This window comes from Phoenix dactylifera, chromosome 13 (genome assembly GCF_009389715.1).
Source record: "Phoenix dactylifera cultivar Barhee BC4 chromosome 13, palm_55x_up_171113_PBpolish2nd_filt_p, whole genome shotgun sequence".
Taxonomy (NCBI): domain Eukaryota; kingdom Viridiplantae; phylum Streptophyta; class Magnoliopsida; order Arecales; family Arecaceae; genus Phoenix; species Phoenix dactylifera.
Window position 1 is genome coordinate 7,521,850 of NC_052404.1, and position 19,125 is coordinate 7,540,974.

At 35.4% G+C, this 19,125-nt stretch overlaps 1 protein-coding gene across 1 annotated transcript; it reads right to left on the minus strand.

Annotated features, from left to right (window-relative positions):
- Window positions 1-7: 7 nt before the first annotated feature.
- LOC103709667 (nuclear poly(A) polymerase 3) lies at window positions 8-17,291 on the minus strand. The gene is made up of 10 exons (XM_008795127.4): window positions 16,778-17,291; window positions 16,555-16,632; window positions 9,788-9,895; window positions 7,943-8,005; window positions 7,691-7,852; window positions 6,749-6,859; window positions 4,034-4,096; window positions 3,628-3,927; window positions 1,277-1,441; window positions 8-681 (listed from the first exon to the last, which is right to left on the minus strand). The coding sequence occupies exons 1-10, from the start codon at window positions 17,042-17,044 to the stop codon at window positions 274-276; spliced, it is 1,725 nt and encodes a 574-aa protein (XP_008793349.3). The 5' UTR covers window positions 17,045-17,291; the 3' UTR covers window positions 8-273.
- Window positions 17,292-19,125: the final 1,834 nt, after the last annotated feature.

Genomic DNA, 19,125 nt, shown 5'->3' on the forward strand with positions numbered 1-19,125 from the left:
CCAATCATGAACATGAAATTACTGGTTCAAAGAGAAGACATACTTTGGCTGTGAAAAAAGTACGTCGTTATTAATTTAAACATTACAAATCATAAGCATTCACAGGTTAATACCAGTGAAAAGAAAAAACCAATTGCCCCTTATATGTGCGCTCTTTTACACCCCAAAACTGGTGATCCCACCCACATGAATAGCTGAGATGTCTCGCAAATGCATCTGAAACCAAACACAACCCCACGAAAAATGACAAGGCATCCACCACCAAAACAGTGACTATAACTGGTCATCTATCCAACCGCAGCTCTGGTACCCTCTATCAGACGCCGCATAACCCACAAAATATTGTGGGAGATGCTGCGAGTAAACTGGTTTTCTCATATGGTTGGAATCCAAAATTCTCCAGCATGTCTTTGATCCCTTTGAGCCCCCAGAGTCGATCTGTACACATTTAGGAAGCTGCATGGACTCAACAATAGACAATTCCAGTTTACAGCGGGTACTCTTGTCACCATCAAGATCCTTGTTGACACTTCTCATGAAATCCTCTTTAACTGAGTCAGCGTCGATAAAAACAGTCTCATTAGGTAACAGGCCCCAGTAGAACACTCTGTTAGGCTCAGCCACATCATGATCCACATATTCTGTGGGGTTCGGGTCGCAGAATCCTTGTACCATCTCTAGCTGCATAGTTGCAAAGCTTCAGCCAAGTTTCAATACTAAAAGAAAGCAAAGAGCAACTAATAACTGCATTAGTTCTTATTTTCTATGACAGATTTCAACACAACTGGAATAGATGTGGAAAAGCTTGAAATATCACCAATGCTGGCCCTAGATAGAAATTTTTTATGAATGAAGATCCATAATATTGACACCAGACAATCAGGATTAGGCTTCATGGTTATGGTTCGAACACAGAAATGGCAGGTTCCGCATATTACCTGTTAAAATTTGTGGAGGGCAAATGAATAGTTTGTGGAAAGCCCTATAAATTATGACAGCTAGGACTTTTACTACAACAGAATACAAGTAGCATGGATGGTTATAAGCAACACGCACATACATATACAGATTATACATCTGGAAAAAAAAAATCTTAGGAATGAATTGATTTTGCAAGCTTATGCTGGGCAAGTATGGACAATGAAAAGCAAAATCTGTAGATAACTGAAAAAAGGAGAAAAAATTTCAGGTTTTATCATAAATTTGCTCAATCCACACAGCCATTGACAAGCAACAATTGCGTGCGGTAAATGGAAGAAAAAGTGGAGCAGATAACCTTGAGAAGGAGACTGCGGAAGCGCGACTTCACCCATCCTACCCAGTCACATAATTCATCACCATCAGGAGCAGCAAGGAAAATTCGAACAAAATGATCATACTTTTTTGTGTAAGGATATGCTTCAAAGAGACAACTCCAGCCAAAATTCACCCTCCCCACATCCTGCAATTGAGAACAGATACCCACCAAAGTGATAAAGAAAGTACATTTTAAAAAAAAAAGTCATTATCAGGACTATCAACTCTTTGGCCATCATTGACTATTAGGGCATCTCTCTCTCTCTCATACAGGCTTAAGATTGGAAAAGGTTTTAAATGCTTACCATCACTTAGAAAACTTTAATATCTTTGCACTGATCACATTAAGGTTTACCCCACTAAGCAGGTAACTGTGAAATACACAAAGTTTCACAGATATATATGGTATTTAGCATGTGTTTATAATTTCAATAATGTAGCAGCCATACTGGAAAAGAACTATCTTGGCATTCTTACTCAACTAGTTGGGAAACAAAAACTTATTGCAAGAACAGATCATGCGATACTCCGAGGCAAGTACCTATAAAAATCAATATGAGGTTTCCAAAAATGAAGAAATACCAAATCTCATGAGGTCAACAACTTATAGCCAGTTAGTAAATTTCATGACTTCAAATGAATATCCATGTAGCACATCAGATAGTCCAATTCACAAGACATTAATGAACAATTGAAAGATGCTGAGTAACTAGCAAGCAGCAAACATATGGGAAAACACTTGTCAACAGAAATGATTCCCTAATTGGTCCAATACAGAACAAACTTAGATGCGCTGATTAAATTTATTTTGGTATGCGAAGTATAAACGCTTACGCATAACTGAATCCTTTTTTTCCTCTCAACAACAGAACAATGATTAGTCACATATTTGTAAATGCATAAAGACAGTAATGTAGCAGGACCTACTAACATGGCATGGAACTCGGATCTAAGCAGGACTATTGTATTAGTTCACAAGGATGACCATAAGACCACTAATATTTTAATCTTTAAAATTTTTTGTAGTTTGTCTCATTTACAACTAAAATCCTACCAGCACTTAAGCAGAATTCCTTAAAGTAGAGTAGCGGTCTCTCTAGATAAAACAAGACATAAGCTGCAACAGATTAATAAATGTTGAAAAGAAAAGTGAAGGTTTTTAGCACTAAAGGGCTGATAACGAAGTCATGTACTCATGTTGGTTCCATAAAGCAGAAAATCTGTGTTTGATTTAGATGTTTACCAGAGAGTCAATGGTAAACTGATAGCAGGCATTAATAATATACTTTCTCATTTTTTTCTAGTTACCATATATAAGGATTACATAACTACATAAAAGGGGAGAGATTCTTGGTAAATCCAATAAAAAAGACACATACGCACAAATCAAGCGTTAAAAAGTGGAAGGAAGAAAAATGATTCATAAAGGATAGGGAGAGAAATTGAGATAGAAAAGAAAGATATGTAGAGACTGGATTTTGTTCAGTTTTTACAGGAAAAATAATCAAAATAATAATGTGGAATGCGAGTATGATGGCATATAAAACAACATGCATAAAAAATTAGAGTGACAAATTGAAGATCTAAGCGAAGAAAGGAGAAATCAAAGGATGCATCAGAGGTAATGAAAGGCAAATTGAAAACACTTTGTACTTGAATATACATACATACATACATACATACATATATATATATATATATATATATATATATATATATATATATATATATAACAAGACTAAAACAGAGCACAATTAAAAGTATAGAGAAGAATGAGAGAAAGGAAAGATGGTAGAGAACAGTAAAAAAAAAGAAAAAGAAAAAGGAAAAGGAACAATTTGATTAGATAGTTCTCCAAGTGTATGAGCACGCATTTGTGTGGGCAAGAGAAAGAGAGGGAGAGAAGGGGGGAGAGCATCCACGTGCCAGATAGTGCAAGTACTGATGTGTTCATTGTATGAGCTTTAAGATACAAACAAAAATTTCAGAAACTATAATGAAAAGCATAACCATTTAGCAGCTGAAGCATAATTTTAGAGGATGACACCTAAAGGAAACTCTTCTAGTTTAACTAAGAGCATCTAAGATTTTAACCACAGCATGAACTGGAAGCCAGTTTCCACTCCCCATGCTCAAGGTGTAAGTCTCATTTTAAAAAAAAAATCCATATCATTTAAATTTATTATCATGAGCAGTCATGCCAACCTATCATACTTCCAAGTGCCTTTGATCAGAAGCAATCAAACACATCTCCAATAAAACGACCAGATAGTTTGAAGGAAATAGCAGTATATATGGCATTATTTTGAACATTGAAAAATAGAGGTCCACCTTGGTCATATTAAATCCCCGCTGAAACTCCTCCATGATTCTGCGAAAAGTGGATCTCGTAATATTAGAATTGCAAAACTCAAATGGCCAACAAGGCATCATTATAGGCATGAGCAGGCGTAAATCAGGAGACTTGAATGGTATAGATCGGTCTTGCAAGATCACTGGCATAGGCCAAGTCCAGTGCAAAAATGTGTCAAAGAAAATAGCTATGAGAACATTCAAGCTGGCATTCGGATGCCTCTGACAAACAAAAGCTGCAAGGACTGCCAAATGAATTCCTCCAAAGAAGCCAAGTAACTGCAAATAATATGAGAACCCAAGCATTTTGTTTCAGCATATACAAAGGCCTATTAAGATCGAGTAACTAGAATATTTAACCAACATAAGCATCCAAACCACGGACATGAGAATAAACTCCACGCCTTCTAGCCCACAATTTAATGCACCGCAACATCGACTGGAAGTTCTGCATGGGAAATAAAATGAGAATGGAATTCAGAAGCAGAAATACATATAGCACAAATCAAGTGTTGACTACTTTCAACTGTTTCTGTTTCTTAGAGACAAGGATACACAATAGTTGAACATCTGTTCAATAATACATAAATATTCTCGCCTCTGATGAGCTTCCGCCTTATAACGCCATGTACAAGGAACAAAAAATGCAAAATCTCAACCAGCAAACTTGCACAAAAGCACATGTTGTGCAATGATAAGAAACTTAAAGATGGAAATAAAATTAGTTCCCCACAATGCCAACAATGTAACTTGCTAGCAATCATCACATCAATCCCAAAGAACAGGTTTATAACTCAAAATGCAGAAAAAAACACAGAATGATAAGTTCAACTTGTAAACTCAAATGAGGTACAGTCACGTGAATATATATTGGCCTCTTGAAATTACTCAAGGTAGGGAGGCCACAAAAAGTTGTTCAATCAGTTTACCACCAATATTCCAATGCAACATTGCCCAAATTCTGCACAAGCTAAATATACCCATAAAAAGGCACTGGACTGCAAATAAAGATACCAGGTACTGTGCTGGTGTTCTGTGGCTACTCATCGTGACACCAATGTAGTAAATACACTTTGCCAAGAAAATTAGAAAAATAATATCCAATTATGCATTATGTGCAACTATAAGCCTCTCCTTCTACTTGCGATCTATAGGCTGACACCAATGTAGTAAACACTTCGCCGAGAAAATAAGAAAAATAATATCCAATTATGCATTATGTGCAACTATAAGCCTCTCCTTCTACTTGCGATCTATAGGCTACTAATATGCATGTTGCAAAAACTGTAGACAATGTAAGTTGCATCATAATATCATATCAACAATTATTTCGAGATATGTTCATCATGCCTGCCACATATCCAAAGATAGATGTGCTTTGGGGAAATAACCTTTCTGAAAATTTTTATTTCAAACCACAAAAGGGAGATTTTTTTTGTTACAGACAGGTTATGCACCAGCAAACTGTTTAATATCTAAGAAAGAGAAGCTTTAAGTTTAAGAAATGGATATTATACATACAAATCATTTTCAACTTTTGTATTCTTAATGAAAGTTATAACAGACAACAAAATGAATTATTATAACTTTTAAGAGACTACAGGTGCACAAAACTGACAATTGGTAACAATGCAAAAATACGTCCAAGATAACTTGCTACATCCCCATTTTCAATTTTAGTCATGCTCTGGTATCTTTTCAGAATTTTTTACTCATAACATTAAAAATTAATGACATGTGCATCATAATTTATTAAAATCCCTCAAAAAATTCTTCATTAAACATTATTTATTGAACAGCAGATCCAGTTATGTAAGGAAAAGTTTTTTTAATATTGGCTTTTTATAGAAATTACTCAATGTTTCACTAAGAAATCACCATAAACTATTAGCTAGAAGCCATTAAAAATACCCCTACAACAACAACACTGTCGTGAGGAAATGGAAACGCCAACCAATTAATACCACTGAATTTGATAGAACTAAATGCAATACCATATATGCTAATTGGGAGAGAGTCAAGAAACCATTTTGACACCTAGCAAGATCAGAAGAATTCCAAACAAATTAAAATGCACTTACTGATGGAAAGAAAGACTACGCTCTTGGTAGTGATTTTACAGCAACGCAATACTGTACATTGACAGTACTATAAACAGTACTAGATCTACAGTGAAAGGACATCTATTGGGGGGAAACTGAAGGTCGATGAAGAAGAAAGACAGAAAGCATCCCACTGGATAAAACATAAAATACAGCCAACATAGATAGTTGGAAAAGAGCAATTTACTAGAAGCTTGGAAAGGAAGGATACACTGGGAGTTTCCAAAATTTCAACAAGGTGTTGAAGCAGACGAATAATGAATCACAATATTTGTCATTCACAGGAGGCTTGTAAAGAACATAAGGATACATTGACAGCTTACAAAATTTGCAGTAAACAGGAATGTGCCCCACAAACACTAGGAAACAAATAGTATCACACAAAATAAAAGGGACTTAGAAAAAATAGTATCAAAGATGCATGATTCAGGCCAAAAGGAGTGAAAATCCTCCAGGTCAGTTAACTTACATTATCAAAGATGGACTAATTTAGCATTTTTCTTTATATAAATTAACAGAAATTAAGCAGTTTAGGCCTTTCAGTGGCCAGAACTCTTATTTAAGATGCCAGCCAATTTACAGCCACACTGACAATCAACTTGCAGCACTTTCTTTGATTAACAACCTCATATTGTCAATTTGTCTCATCATCCAGCAAGACCAGTATTCAATCAATAGTGTATGCAGACTTGGAGTTGCACTGATAACATTTGATATTTAACTCAGCAATAACATTTGATATTTTACTTGATGAGCTGCAACAAAGCATCAGGAACAAGCCCAAGCCATTGCCATTTTTCAAAGCGCAAGAAATCAAAATGCTTGAGCAGACAACCACTTAAACAGTAGAAGCATATCAAAATATGTGCAATTAAACCCAACTTCCAAAAAAATACAGTTTCAACAAAAGAAATTTGACTAACTTTTAAAAAAAGATGAAAAGAGATGCAGATAACATCACAGAAAACTTTTCCAGAAAATTATTACCATAGAGATACCTTCAAATTTGGCACTAGTTGAAGGATGCGTGTATTGACACGCACTCCAGATAGACTTCTCCAACTGGTTTCATCAGCTACCACTAAGGACTCATCAAAAATATCCACATCCTGAAATTTTTTTGGGCAAAATAATGAGTTCAGATTGTGGGAAAACAAAACAGAGCTTCATTTTGAAGGTCTTACATTTTGATATTCAGTTTTTATGATTCAATTTATTACTGATAAGAACACAGCTCAATCTGTCTAAGCTGTCATTTATTGTATGCCACAAGGTCTGCGGAAAGTATACATGATTTGATAATTTGTCATGAAGATGAACCCACATCTCAATCCACAAGCTGTCATTTATTGCATGCCACAAGGACTATAGCAAGTACATGATTTGATAATTTATATTTATTTTGAATAAGAAACACAAATGAACTTTTTGGTTCTCACACCAATTGATGTATACTAATCTTTGTAAAGTTAATCATTGAAGAAGTAGTGGTAGTATTACACACTACACAGCTTACAAGAAAATTAAATTTATCTTTTACATAAAGCTACATGACAAATTAATTTTTTGGCAAGGATCAAAGCTTGCATCATAAAAAGCTATTATACCATGACGATTTCAAAAACTTATGCTTTGTAGCACTGCTAACGTAGTAACCAATACACTGAATTTCTTTGTAGCACATATAGGAAATTACTAAATCCTCTATTGCCAAAAGAAAAAGAATATGAACGAGCATAACATAGACAATTTCTGATATACAACCAAAAGGCACTATGAATCATATACACCATAGAATACGAATAATTTCAACAAATACAATAAAATTATAAGAATGATAGACAAAAAAGGATCTAGACAGTTATCCAAGGAACCATCAACTAAAGAAAACATAAACAATATATCACAAAAAATTATGAGGCAACGCATGAGACACTCACTTGAGGGACAGAGGTTGCTTGAAGCTGGGCATATGGAAAATCAATTGAAATCCCATTGAATTTAAAGCGCATTAGTGGAACCTTGGCACTCTTGACGCAGTGAATTTCCGACACTTCTCGCCTGCTTTGGAGCATATTCTGTAGAACGATGAAAAAGTCCTCCTACAAAATAAATGCACACGCATTTCAAACGTAACATTGCTTTTCAGATAATTTCATGAGCAACAAGCAGATGGGCGAAGAGGAACTCACTTCCATTGTTGCAAAATAAGGACCAACACATAAAGCATCGATATCAGATTCACATCCATGAACCTGACACAGCACAAAATATTTTAGTTTGGCAATCCTAATTCATTAGAGACAAGAATCTAGCACATGTAAACATTAAATAAGAAATAAATATGAGCTTCTGCAAATATAGTCAATAGCTGCAAAAGAATCTGAGGCAAACTGATTCCTGGCCCTTGGTTCAACCGCCATTTTCTGAATAATCCTTGGCCAAGTTTCATTTAATGGTTAAAGCTAACACGGCTTTTGTACACACTATTGACAGGCCCCAAACCAAAAAAAAAAAATGGCCATCAAAACCAAGGGCCAGAACGAAATGGCAGGTCAACAGGGACTTCTTGGGAAGTGAAGAACAAACTGAAGGGCAGGAATCAATTTCACCAACAAAATAGCTGGTACAAATGTATGTCATGATTTAGAAGCAAAAATTGAATATTAGTTATAACCAACAAACATGTTTATATCTAAGTGAGAAATATTTCAATCGGCACAAGGTTCATAAACAACAAGTGACTAATTGAAATAAAAAAATAAATAAAGTTGGTATTGGATTGAACCAAATATGATGAATTAAACCATTTCAACACTAGAGATTACCAAAAAAAAAATCATTTATTACTAGACATTTCAAAAAAATATCATTCTGTGTCCATTCACCAATTACAAAAGGTTTCAATGGTCAAGTTTAAGATCAAATGCCCTACATCTCTAAGGAAAAGTACAGCCATACCTGAGACAATCATCAATTCAAAAGATTAACACACCAAGGGTCCAAGCACACTCATGACATGCATCACATGGAACAAATAGTAATGATCAGATTATGGCATGGACCAACTAATCCAACAAGGCAATCTTTTTAATAGCTTTTTTTTGTTGAATGCCTCTCATGGGGTTTGTAATCATTACTAAAAAGCCGTAAGTTGTCAACATATCACACTAAGAAAATGGACTCCCCAACTGAACCAATATATGTATATACATACCAAGGTTCGCCGTATCGGTACCGGACCCCATACCAGTGCCACACTATCATGGTGTCGGCACGGTACGGTGCGTGGTGCCACCGGTACCGGTACCGGACCGATACAGTACGGTACACCGGTACCGTCTGGTACGGTACAGTACAGCATATCATGATACATGCACATTAATGCACATGCACAAACACCCACAGATGCATGCACACAGGTGACAGAGATTGATGGAATACTTTATCAGCAGATAATAAACCGGTAAACATTCCATCATGGCAAACATGGGGCAGTTAAGGTGCACAAATCTATCAAAATGACATGATATTTGCTGCACATTTGGAAACAAAGTAAAACTTAAGAAGACACCACACATCCATAGTATAGAAAAGCTGCTTCTGACACGAACAGAAAGAAATAGTTAGTTTTGCCTCAAAAATGATAGAACAAGGACTGAATTCTCAAAACAAACTGTCAAAGGCAAGACCTGAACCTCCAATTACTCATCCTAAATGGATGAAATCACAAAATTCCTTACAACAAAGACTACCAGAACTAGCTTTTTTACAGGCTTAGAAACAACTGGCAATTATAATAGAAAACTATTAGAATACGGGTGCAGAAAGTCTGCTGTGAAACAAAACAAGAAGATAATAGAACAATAATCTCCAAGGCATTGCTGGTTGCTAAATATTATTGCATCAAAAGGAAAAACAGATACAGAAATCATTATCATCCATATGAAATTTAGGATACAGATGACTTCTTATAGAATAAAAATGGAGTGATTTCTGGTTTGTTACAGCAAAATGTCAAGATAAAAATTACTTACTCCCAGACCATATGAACCATATGCCAAAATTGTTGCACTTGTGCTGGCAACGACGTCCTTGTGGAGGCGACGTTGCCAAGCCACCTTCTTTATCCATGTCAAAACTATCTGCATAATTATAACCATAGTTATACATCATTTGCAACATAATGGCTAAAAATATACATAAGGATGCTGATGAAAAAGATAAAAATAGTGCCTAGACAGAGATTGCTGATTTATAACACACAATATGGCATATAAACATTACTAAAAAAATGAAACATTATTTACCTTCATAAATAATCATGCTGATATATTAGTCATCCATTATATCAAAAAATAAGTTATTCAATATATCAAAAAAAACTTAATTTATATAAAAAGAAGTGAGATTTATTTTATTTTAATTGTACAATTGTTGTGTAGGAGTAGAGAAATTGTGGTGACCAAGTGATGCAGCCACTATAACAGTGGATTACTTAGAGGAGGAAATGCACAAGAAAGGCTAGACTCTGACATAATTGACCTCCTAGATACATGATTCTACACAGTATTTACTAAACTAGTGTAAATTTTAATTAATCATTGTAATACTGCTCATGACAACTTTCCAAAATCAGCATTCAAATTCCAATAATCCTGCTAATTGATGGAGACCATCAGCCCAAATTTCTTCCCAAATTCCATTATTCCGAGGGACAATGGAAATTCAAAAGTGCAAAGTTGTCATTCTAGAAATTTTTTTATTAATTTTGTAGGTCAAATAAATCCCTTAGGATTTCACAGGCATTTTAACATTGATTGTACTTTCTATTTTCGAGAAATTTAAGAGATTTGTAGCTTTTCTATTTCTGGTAAAGAAGTTTAGGGTTAGTCTGAGGAGATTTGTACTTAATTTCTCATTCATCATATGTTTTATGGATTAGTTTTTTCCACCCCTTCCAATATCGTCTCTGTACTTCTTTCTCTTCGACACGCAATCTCTGTTAGGGCTGCATCATCAAAGCTACAATTTGTCTATCACCTACTCCTGATGTATTGCAACTAAATGTTGTCAAAAGTATTTAAAAATACAATGGAAGAACAAGGCTTAAAAATGCAGCTAGACAAACAAAACGTTCTAACGATATATAGATATCCCAACATATCCTCACAGAAACCACTATAAGTGTTAGACCAACAATACAAGCTCAACAGTATCTTCTTTTGATGATGATGTATAAATTTCTAGCAATAACTTAATGCATAGAAAATTTCAATACAAGAATTATAAGGCACGGTCAAGAATATCAAATACTAAATTCCACATGAGGTGGCAACTAGAAAGCATGAGCATATGTAACAGCGTTCCCAAAACACACATAAGCGGGGAAGGACCAAAGTGAACTCAAATCATAGCCCATGTTAGGACAGGCTTGACTCCTACATGCATATGGCAAGTTGCTTATATTTGCAGGCCCATTAGAAACTAGGCCAAACTTAAGACAGCAATGGCCAATTGCACTCAATTACTGGTGCTAGTGTTTTACTAGCTGGGTAATAAAAGCTATGTCCATTATCTTATAAAGAGAATTCCCCGCCATTACAACTTATGTTCCAGTGAAGGGAAATCCCCATCATTGATTTACCCAAGGTTTGAAATGTCAACTGACAACGATCTGACCAGTCCAAGATTGACCAAAATTTTTGGTTTCAGATAATTTCAACCAGTTCTGGCTAGTTTTCATAGGTTTTAGCACAGTTTCAGTAGTTCAACCGAAACCAACCATACCCACTAATTTTTATTTATTCTGGTTTAACAAGTTAATATGGTTAAAGTTTCTAAAATTGACTAATACTATTGAAATATACATTCATATAAGGCCTTGATTATCAAATTTGTGCTATTCTTGTTGAACTTTGCCATTGTGATGGGCGATATACATATTGAAATAATAAAATAAATTATTTTCCTAATTATATGGGTTTCTTGCTTGCTTAGATGGATTATTTAAGAGAAATAGTATGAAACATGCTTATATGATTTTTCTTTTCTTTTTTGCTTAGATGGGTTCTTAACATGGGAAAATATTCCTAGATGAGTGTTCTCTTGCTTAGATGGAGATTGATTTTTTTTCTTGCTCAAATGAGATTAAACGTAGAAATAGAATGAAATATATCTAGATGAGTTTTTCCTTAATTAGATGAATTATTGAAATGAAAAGGAATGAAATATATATAGGGAAAAATTAGTAAAAATACCAAAACACGAGTAAATAAGGGGAACCTTCAAAAAAATAGAGACAATGTAAGTAATGTATAAAAGTTAGGGAAACTGTAGGAAAAAAATTTCATTATATGGTGACTCGAAAATTTAGTATCCTAAAACTACCCAAACTACCAAGCTATGATCCTAAGTAGCTCAAATCCCAAAAAAATAATATAAAATAAATTATCTAGATTTTATTATTTTTCTATTTTTGGGGGATCTTTCTAACATTTTTGACTAAGACTCCAAAACTCGGAGCAAAATTGTTGAAACTGCCAAAACCACCAAAATTGCCAAAACTGAAACTCTACTTAGATGAACAAAACCGAGTTTTAAAACCATGGATCTGTCGACCATTTCTAAGGACTACAAATTGTTCAGCTTAGGGCAACCAATGAGAAAAAAGTCTAAGATGACCAAAATATGGGAGTTCTGTATGCAACAATCTAATGGAAGTGCTTCAAACATCACACTAGTAAGATCCAACATGGGATGAATATAATATCAAAACATGTATGAGCTCATAGTTTAGAGTACGTAACTCATTAATCTTTCCTACAGTATGGAGAATATTCAAGGTGCTGATTTAAAGCCAACCATTGAGCAAATCTAGAGAATAGCAAATGATTGCAAGACTAACCTTATGATAACATTGCTGCTCTCATTAGTACAAACATCTATTATAAAATTCCATTCTACCTTATTATTCAGCTTTTCAAGAATTCTCTATAGCCCAAGTAATCCATGTTGCCACCATCAACTGAAAGCTCATAAGTTGCTCCTTTGCATGTAAAAATTTTCCAAAAAGACATTTTGACGCCTTCAGTTTCTCTTCTGAACATAGCCAAAAATTTTCAAACTTTCCCACTATGGTGATTCTTTACAACCATATTCTCTCTCCCTGATGACCTATACATCTTTGAAAGACTTGTGTTTTATCAACTTACCTTTAATCTATAACATATGACAAAACGAGAGTTTCAAATTTCAAAATATTCTTTATAGATTCTGTACGTCAAATTCATCGTTCAAAGAGCCCCTGAAAAAAGAGTACTTAGGAAACTTCACTAAAAGCATATATCTTCAAAGAGTATAAAGGTAAAAATGCCTTAAAAACTTGTTCACTTTGAAAAAACTCCCGCCATGCTACATTACCGATCATTCTCTTCCATTGTTTATACCATTGATGCACTTGTAGAAACGTAGCAATTGTTCAGAATGGCAGGCCTCACTAGATAAATTCCCTTTCCTTTGGGCAGCTTGATGCTACATGTGACCTCCTCAAGCCATAAAGCCATTTGCCATGAAGGTGGGCCCATGAAGATTGGGACAAATAAACCCACAGAAATGAGCCAATCTCATAAGCACAAAAGTTAGACCAGGAGAAAACTTGAGCCCTTATTTGTCATTATATCCCACCATGTCCTTACCTTTTTCATTGTAAATTTATTTTATATATGATGGTCATCACTGTCGCACAACTTACCAATTAAATATTTCCCTATTTGGCAAACTCAACGATTATTGGAATCCATGTAATGAGTAAATCGATCAAGTTCTAAATGCAGATATTTCGAAACAATGGCAAACTCTTAAACCATTATTAGAATTACAATCACTGCATAGTCAGCCGCTAATTAAATATTTTTTGACATTAATAGCTGATGATCTAACAATCTTTATCAGGTGCAATAATGTAAAATACCAAAAAATAATAAATAATACCACAATATGCTCAAGACTCAAGTTGATTTAATGGAGATTTGACATAACTAAATGCTCATCTTCTCCATGTTTATATTTTTGTTGTTATCACAAGATGATGCGTAAATACTGATCATTATTTGAATGCCAAATATATATTACATACAAGAAGGACCAAAAAGTGAAATACCAGAAATTCTAAATATTATTGTCATCATTCTTTAAACCATGCTATTGACCAATCAAATCAATTTCCATTTCTTGTCAATATATCAAGCTTGGATGTCTATGTGATGCACAACCATCAGTCATGTTTGGAAAGGGGAAAAGAACAATGCATACATAGTAAGTTCTCCCTCCTAAGTCTCTCTCAATGTTTATGATCAAGAGTCTTAACCTCGCTAGTTAGTTTATTTTAGTTTTATACACTGCTTTTTTATCATAAATATATTTTAATAATTTATATATAATTTCATATGTTTTATCTTGCATAACATATTTTCTTCAATGTGCAATGCATGTGTCATTTTGATACTAACCTTTTATGGATATGATAAGAGAGGGGTAAGACTCAGAACCTTTTGGCTTTGTGATCACTTTAACATCATGTAACAAAAAGGTTATTGAATGAGATCATAAAACCAATTGAATGTCATTCAAGAAGCACTTTGGAAGTTCACCAAAAAATCATTCAACATCCTCTCTAGTTCAGACATCTCTCACAACTGCGTTGGGCTTATGATAGATGCTTGCCTTGATATCCAACCTAGATCCAATAGAAAAGGACAGGCAATTCATTGAGAGACATTTTCCCTTAATACCAAATTTCGTGGGGGGGGGGGGGGGGGGGGGCGCTAGATTGAGTTGGGTTAGACTAGAGCCAAGTCGAAACCGGGTCAAAAAACTCTCAACCCTTACCCGATGCATTTATAATCGAGTTGGAACATGTAAACCCATACTCAACCCATTTATTCTATATAAACTCGTACCCACGTACCAACCCATTCATTCTATATAAACTCGTACCCACCTACCAACCCATTTAAGTTTTCACTCATATATATGACTAAGAAATAAAACAAAACATGTTATGCAAAGATCACATATGACAAAGTCAAATTTAACTTCAAATATATCATTATAATAACAATGAACTTAGTATGTAAGTCAAACTAATTAAAGACAAAACTAGCAAAAATGCAATCCTGCATCCCAAAATCTCATGACCCACCACGTCCATCATTCTCTCTAACCTTTTTTGGTAGTGATTGGTTCCCAATTAAATCACCACGAGTGAGCCATTGAGTTTTGGGGCTAACCCAAACCCCCCATTTATAATTGGGTTAATCTTGAGTAGACCTGGAGTGGACCCAACTTGAAATAAAAAAATAAAAAAAACTAGCATGAACTCATTTATCATGGGTGAATTCATGTTGGTTGGTAACAAAGGTCAGATTTTGCCACCCCTAAATAATGCACTGATATTATACCACAGGCAAAGATCTTGTGCGAGGGAAATGAAGGGCTCAAATATTATGGATAAGGTACTAATGATATATAGATTTAGTATATTGCTATAAATATCATTGATATATAGGCTTAACACATTGCAGTTGACATCATTCTTACCCAAAAAGATTGAAAAAACAGAGTATCTGATGAAAAAAACAGTTGTGCACAAATAGTAGGAACTAGTATCTATTAATGTATTGAATTATTCAGTTAGCGGATAACCCATAGGTAAGATAAAAAAATGTTCGAAATCTCTGGGAGAATTTATTGATCAACAATACAATTAAATATCTAATACTGTTTAAAGATCCTTCTAAGCCTTGCAGAATCAAGCATACTTGTAAAGTTACATCCTCTGATGATTTTTCACTTTGAAATGTAAGGTTACGACATCTCACAATATATACATTTTGGCAATGATGTCAAATTATATTCCACAAGAACCAACCCAACTGGCCAAAATCAAGAATTACTGCAACATCTTGACTAAAATGAAAATGCTGTGATTACAACTGCTGAATTGGGTTTCCTATTAAGCAGCAGCAGCAGCAGTGGGAAATCTTTTATAATAACTAAATTGTAGAAAACACAGCTAACTTTATTGAATGCCCATGCAAGCTTTTTCCATGCGCCACACCTCCCCCAGATGTCCATCGCTCAGTGTGCATTCAGTGTGCCTGTGTTGGCGATGGGTGTTTCTAAAACATGTTCAGATTCATTCATGGAAGAATGAAAACCAGCCCACATGTGCCATAGGACTTCCATCATCTGTTTGAAATTGACATGTCCAAGAGATGCCAGCAATTGCAATGAATCCGAACTTCAAGGGAATTTCAAATCTTGCCCTGCATCATCAACATGAACTGCTCTCCTCGACGTGTGGATAAGCTCTAAAAGTTAGATCCTTTTTAAATTTTCCATTTTCTGCACCTGTCCACCCTGTTCGTCAACAGCTATCCAATATTCCATAATTGATCCAATTAAAATATAAGTTAGATTATGAGCATGCAATCACTCCCCAATTCAATTATATTCCCTTTTCACCTTTATAAACCTACAAATTGTCTCATAGATTAATTTTCATCAGTCACAGCCATCTAACATAAGATCTTCTCTCGTGGCAAACAAAAGGGAAACATCATATTCCAATAGTAAGAACACATAAAACAGCTGCGACATCTTTATTATTTTCTAATTGCCACTTTTAACAGAGTAAAAGAAAGAAAGAAAGAAAGGGAAAAAGAAAAAGAAAAAAACAACAACAACAGTATACATAGAGATAGAGAGAGTAAATTGTGGGCAATAATCTAAACTCATAGACCTGCTTAAGCTGATCGATCACATCTCTCCTCTTCATCTCCTCTTCCTGAGTCGGCACCAGCCCCTCCTTATCCATGAACTATAATCGGGAATCCAAACAACGAACAATAACACAAAATCAATTGATACAAGAAAAGAAAAGGAAATCAAGAAAATCAAACGGAAACGTTTATTAAGAAAACACACGAAAAAGAAAGAAAGAAAGAAACAGAGTCGATGAACACCTGAAGGAGGGCTTGAGTCCTTTGCTGGTCCATCTGGATCAAGACGGCAGGATTCAGGCGCACGGGCGAGGCGACGACCGCCGGACCGGCAGGAACCAAGACAGGGTACGGAGGGGCAGCGGCGACCGGCACGGCGAAGAATCTGACGGGAGGAGGCGGCGGCAGGGGCGGAGGTGGCGGGGGGAGGATTAGGGTTCCGGGGTCGATCAGAGGGGGAGCGGGCGCGGGCACGACGGTCCTCCTCTGGGTCCGGTAAGCATATGCCATACACCGCCGGAGGGTAAGGGAGGTGACGGACGGTCGGATCGGCCGATCGGGAGGGGGCGGTCGGAGACCCGAAATGGAACGGGGAGGCTCGCGGGAAAAGGAAACTGGATACTGTGTGGGGGTGTTTAAGAGCCGGAAAGGAAAGAGAGAACGACGAGTCGAGGGCGGGGGGTTTATACTGGCGACGGTCACACGAGCTGGTCCAGGGCTATGCCCAATTACGGAAACGCCACTGTTATTTGAATTCATGTGCGTTGAGCTGGTGGAAGACGGGCGGCGGATTTGAAGAAGTTTCCAGAAGGATTAATAAATGAGATGGGTTGAAAGGCCTTGGGCCTTAGCCTGTAAAGAATATTTTATGCAGTACATTTAGGCCCGAGATTCTATTTTTTTAAAAAAAAATTATGCAGGATATTTAGTGCCTAAATAATTTTTTAAAAAAATTTATTTTGGCACTCTCTCATGTTAGGACTAGCTTAATTTAGTACACCTCGAGTTTTCAAAAAAGAGGGAGGAAGGAACACCCATTACTCTCTACTCCTTTTACAATTGATTGTCCTGCTCAATATAATGCTGCAGCTACGAGGGGGAAGGAGAGAGAGAAAAAGATGTAGGAAAGAAATTTGGCATAGAAGAGGAAGAAGAGCTGGAGATCTAGCTTGAAGAGGAATCAAAGATTGGGCTTGAATGGCTGTTTCAATAAAGAAAAGGTACATATACCCAAGCTCGAACTTCCTTCTAGTTGGAACCCAATAAATAGCATCATTAGAAAATGCTACTAAAATAAGGGTATTCTAGTTCTAAAAATCTCATCCGCCCGTCACACGATAGAATCTTGTAAGCTCAAGTAAACAAAGAAGGATAACAGAATTATATTGAATAACTTAACTAACTTTATGTATTATTTCGAAACTTTTAAAATTTAAGGAATACTAAGTGAAAATAGTGTAGGATGTTTAAGTAATTTTCTCTTTAGAGAATCTCCTTGATTGGCAAAAGTACAAGTTTACGGAAAAAAATATATCAGAAATAAAGGTACACTTCTAAGTATTTGTGTTATGAATGTAGAAATAGAGTTAGGGGCATAAACAAGTTGAGCTTAAGCAAGCCTAAAGCCTAAATTTAATCAACATTGAGTTAATTTTCAGCTTGAAAGTTGACATCAAGCACGCGTTTACTACAATTTTAAGCTCGATTCGAGTTTACTTTAGAACCAAGCCTAATTAATCAACTTAAAAATTCTAAATTGAGCCAGAAACCATTTCAAGATTTCTTCAAATGTGACTTAGCTATTAATAGATTTAAAAAAATGAATAAAAATTCAAATTTGAAATGGTACAAATAACGTGAATCTTTACATTTGAGTCGCAATCTAAACTTTCATATATGTATGTATTTACGTATGTATGTACGAATATACTACATACGAAATGTACGTGTGAATATATATTTGGAAAGAAAAAATAAAATTTCTGCAAAAAAATATATTCTAAAATTAAGTTTATCAACAAATATATGACCTAAATTCAACCAATTTATCAATATGTAATTTATATAAAAAATCTATATAATGGACAGGTCCGCCAATCCTAACTCTATGACTATGCGTTATCATAGAAAATGATGCATTATCATAGAAAATGTACCACTCTATATATAGCTACCAGGCCATCCTAATTGAGTTACACGTGTCCTGGTGTGATAAGTGAAATCAATATCTTGGATCCTGTTTGAGCCCATTGATCTGAACCACTACCGAATTCAAGTTGTCTTCACCCAATATGAGGGCGCATGACCCACACATACATAAGATGCTGTAAAGGGGGAAAAGTCGCCCTTAAACTTCAAAAGGAGAATCAGGTACAGCCCAAACCAGTGGTGTCCCCAGTCATTAGAACCAACTCTGGATTTGAACTAACTTTGAAATAAGAAATTTAGCAAACACTTTGCCTGCTATTAGCGTAATCAAGTGCTTAATTCCAGCCTTAGCAACTTAATAGACAAAGTAAATCCTAACCTACCACCTGATGTAGACTGTGCTTCATGAATCAGCGTTCAGGTCACAAGAATTTTTGAGATTT

Bases quoted from the DNA above. Each gene is read 5' to 3' on its own strand.
- LOC103709667 (XM_008795127.4), bottom strand. From the start codon at position 17,044: ATGGCATATGCTTACCGGACCCAGAGGAGGACCGTCGTGCCCGCGCCC. The intron at 3,928-4,033 runs GTCCGTGGTTTG...TATTATTTGCAG, and splicing joins GGCGTGGAGTTTATTCTCAT to TTACTTGGCTTCTTTGGAGG. The intron at 1,442-3,627 runs GTGGACCTCTAT...TCTCAATTGCAG, and splicing joins GGGGATTTAATATGACCAAG to GATGTGGGGAGGGTGAATTT.